Source organism: Empidonax traillii, unplaced genomic scaffold (assembly GCF_003031625.1).
Source record: "Empidonax traillii isolate 1590-97213 ecotype Southwest subspecies unplaced genomic scaffold, ASM303162v1 scaffold3874:size19131, whole genome shotgun sequence".
Lineage (NCBI taxonomy): Eukaryota > Metazoa > Chordata > Aves > Passeriformes > Tyrannidae > Empidonax > Empidonax traillii.
The window spans coordinates 8,445-11,760 of NW_020959067.1; the positions used below are offsets into that span (position 1 = coordinate 8,445).

At 66.4% G+C, this 3,316-nt stretch overlaps 1 protein-coding gene across 1 annotated transcript in view; it reads right to left on the minus strand.

The window, feature by feature from the left end:
- Window positions 1-2,962, minus strand: part of LOC114072754 (inosine-5'-monophosphate dehydrogenase 1a-like) — a gene marked incomplete at both ends in the record, with an annotated part of 11,236 nt that extends 8,274 nt beyond the window's left edge. The window contains 7 exons of the mRNA XM_027910611.1: window positions 46-189; window positions 562-657; window positions 968-1,058; window positions 1,558-1,757; window positions 1,861-1,948; window positions 2,484-2,690; window positions 2,888-2,962. Coding sequence (XP_027766412.1) covers window positions 46-189; window positions 562-657; window positions 968-1,058; window positions 1,558-1,757; window positions 1,861-1,948; window positions 2,484-2,690; window positions 2,888-2,962 — 901 coding nt within the window. The remainder of the gene's footprint in view (window positions 1-45; window positions 190-561; window positions 658-967; window positions 1,059-1,557; window positions 1,758-1,860; window positions 1,949-2,483; window positions 2,691-2,887) is intronic.
- Window positions 2,963-3,316: the final 354 nt, after the last annotated feature.

Consider the following 3,316-nt stretch of genomic DNA (forward strand, 5'->3'; position numbering starts at 1 on the left):
TTGCCCCACTGGCTCCTCCCCTTTGCCCCCCCCGTGCCCCCTCACCGGTGGAGGCCCCCAGTGCCAGGGCCTTGACGGCGTGCCCGGGGCTGCGGATGCCGCCGTCGGCGATGACGGGGACGCCGAAGCGCCGCGCGTACTCGGCCACCCGGTACACGGCCGTGGCCTGGGCGCGGCCACACGCCAGCACTGGGGAGGGGGACACCGTCAGGGCCACAGGGACAGCGGGAACAGGGGCACACGAGGGACGGGGACATACCAGAAGGGACAGGGACACCGCAAGGTGGGGGGTGTGTGCTGAGGGGTCCCTGTGTCATGTCAGGAGGTCAGGGGGTCCCAGTACCACCCTGGGGGGCTGGGGGTTCCCAGGGTGTCCTGGAGGTGTTCTGGGGTGTCAGAGTGGGTCAGGGGGTCCCAGTGCCATGTGGGGGGGGGTGGGAAGTCTGGGGTTCCCAGGGAGTCCTGGGGGGTTTGGGGTATCCAAGGATCAAGGGGAATCCAGGGGAGTCGGGAGGGGGCTCAAGGGAGGTCATGGGGGGGTCCCGGGCTGGTGTCACCCACCTTCCTGGGTGATGCAGATGGAGCCGCTGCCCATCCCCACCCGCAGCGCGTCCACCCCCGCGTCAATCAGGTTCTTGGCCTGGGCCGCCGTCACCACTGGGGGGAACCCCAAAAATAGCACCCCAAATCCTGCCCTAGGACCCCCCCAAAACCTGCCTCACCACTGCAGGGGGGCACCCTGCACCCCAACGCTGCCCAGGGCATCCCAAATCCTGTCCCACCACAGGGAGGGCAGGGGGGATACTCCAAATGCTGCTCCACCATCCCCAAATCCTGCTCAAGGCACCTCAAATCCTGCCCCCATTTCCCCCACCTCCATTTTGGGGTTTCCACTATTTCCCCTGCTCGCTGTTGCCCCCCCATGACCTGCAGCCCAGGGTGCCCCCCTCCCGTTTTGGGGTCTCACCGTTGCCCCCCACGACCTGCAGCTCGGGGTACTTGGCCTTGATGTAGCGGATCATGCTGAGCTGGTACCGTGAGTTCCCCTGCGAAGAGTCCTGGGGGTGGGGGGGACAGATTTGGGGTACAGGGGTTGGGGGTGAAGTGGGGAGCAGCAGGTTGGGGCACACAGTGAGCAGGAGGGGTGCCCACTCCCAGGTGGGGGGGAACCCCAGTCATCTCCCACGATTTAGGGGTATCCCCTAAAACTCCCCAGCTGCCCCAGTCCTCCCCGTTTTTAGGGTGCCCTGCCACACCCACCAGCACCACCAGGCTGGTCCCTGTCAGCACCAGCAGCTCCATCTCCATCCCCATCCCTCCATCCCCATCCCCTCTATCCCTCCTAAGTTTTTGGGGTCCACCAGTTTTTGGGGTCCCCCCACACCCACCAGCACAATGAGGTCGTCCCCTGACTGCACAAGCAGCACCAGCCCCCTCCCTGTCCCCATCCCGATCCCTCCAGCACCCCTGGTTTTGGGGTTCCCTATTTCCAGACCCGTCCATTTTTGGGGTCCCCCCTATTTTGGGGTGTCCCTCCCCGTTTTGGGATGCACCCACCAGCACCACGAGGTCGGCCCCCGCCTGCACGAGCAGGTCCAGCCGGTATTTGTCGTCCTCGCGGGTGCCGATGGCGGCTCCAACCCGGAGCTGCTTCCGCCCATCCTTGGAGGCCGCCGGGTGCTCCCGGTTCTTCTTCAGGTCCGTGCGGGCCATGAGGGCCACCAGCTCGTCCCGGCTGTTCACAATCGGCAGCTTCCCTGTGGGGACAGGGACAGGGTCACCACACGGGGTGCCCCACACGGGGTGCCCAGGGTGACAGGTGTGACCCCAGGGGGGGTGACAGGTGTCCGACCCCCTCACCCTTCTTGCTGCGCTGCAGGATCTCATTGGCCTCTTTCAGGGTGACACCAGCCGGGGCCACCACCAGGTCCCTGCGCTTGGTCATCACCTGGGAACACAGGAACCTGCATGTCACTGTCACTGACACTGTCACTGTCATGGACACTGTCACTCTCATGGGCACTGGCACTGGTATCAGCACTAGTACTGACACTGTCTGTCACTGGCACTGTCCCCCGTACAGGTACTAGCACCAGCACTGTCACCAGCACTGTCATTGTCCCTGACACTGGCACTGCCACCAGCACTGTCACAGGAACTGTCACTGTGTGTCACTGGCACTGTCATTTTCGTTGCCGCTGTCGTGGGGACTGGCACTGCTGCTGTCACTGCCACAGACACAGTCACTGGCACGGGCATTGTCACCCTCAACAGCAGTGTCACTGTCACCGGCACCAGGGGACCTGGGGCCACTGCGGGCAGCCCCCCTGCCCCACATCCCACCGTCCTCTGACCCCCTTCTCCATCCCTGCCCCTCATCCCACCGTCCTTCGACCCTTCCCATCCCACTGCCCCACACCTGCCCCACCCGCCACATCGCTGTCCCTCCCTGTCCCTCTGTCCCTCCCCCTGCCCCCGCACACCTCAGCCAGGGGGGTGCCCCTGTCGCGCTCCCGCAGGAAGTCGATGTCCCGGGAGGTGACGATGCCCTCGAGCCGCCCCCCCAGCCGGCCTGAGTGGGTGACAGGGACCCCCGAGAAGCCGAGCCGGGCCTTGGCGTCCCACACGTCCCCCACGGTGTGCGTCGGGCTCATCACCAGCGGCTCCGTGATGAACCCCTGCTCGAACCGCTATGGGCACGAGGGGAGGGTCACCAGGGGGACCCCCAGGAACAGGGGGACAAGGGAGGACCCTGAGGATAGGGGCGGTGACGGCCACCAGCTCATCTTTGCCGGTCACCGGTGGCAGCTTCCTCGGGGACTGGGACATGGTGGGGGCTCAGGGGGGTCCGAGGGGGATGTCATGGGGTGGGGGACCCCTCCCTTACCTTCACCTTCCGCACCTCACTGGCCTGGAACTCGGGGGTGCAGTTGTGGTGGATGATGCCGATGCCGCCGTTCAGCTGGGGGGGAGCAACGCAAGGGGGCACAGGGGAGGCAAAAGAGGGGCCATGGGGGGGGGGGCAGCGGGTTCCTGACCCCCAGCTGGGTGAGCAACACCCCTGCACGACCACATCCCACCCACCCACCCCCCCCCGTGTGCCCTTGCGCCCCTCTGAGACTGTGCCCCCCCGTTGGGGTTCCCCCTACGTGCCCCCCTCCCCTCCAGTCTGCCAGGGCTGGCCCCAGCCCAGACTCCCCATGTGCCCCCCCCTCAACCCCCTGGGTGCCCCCTCAGAGCTCCCTCCCCCTCCCTAAGATGCCCCCACCTCTGAGAGTGCCCTCCCCTCCTGTGTCCCCCCCTCCCATGCCCCCCA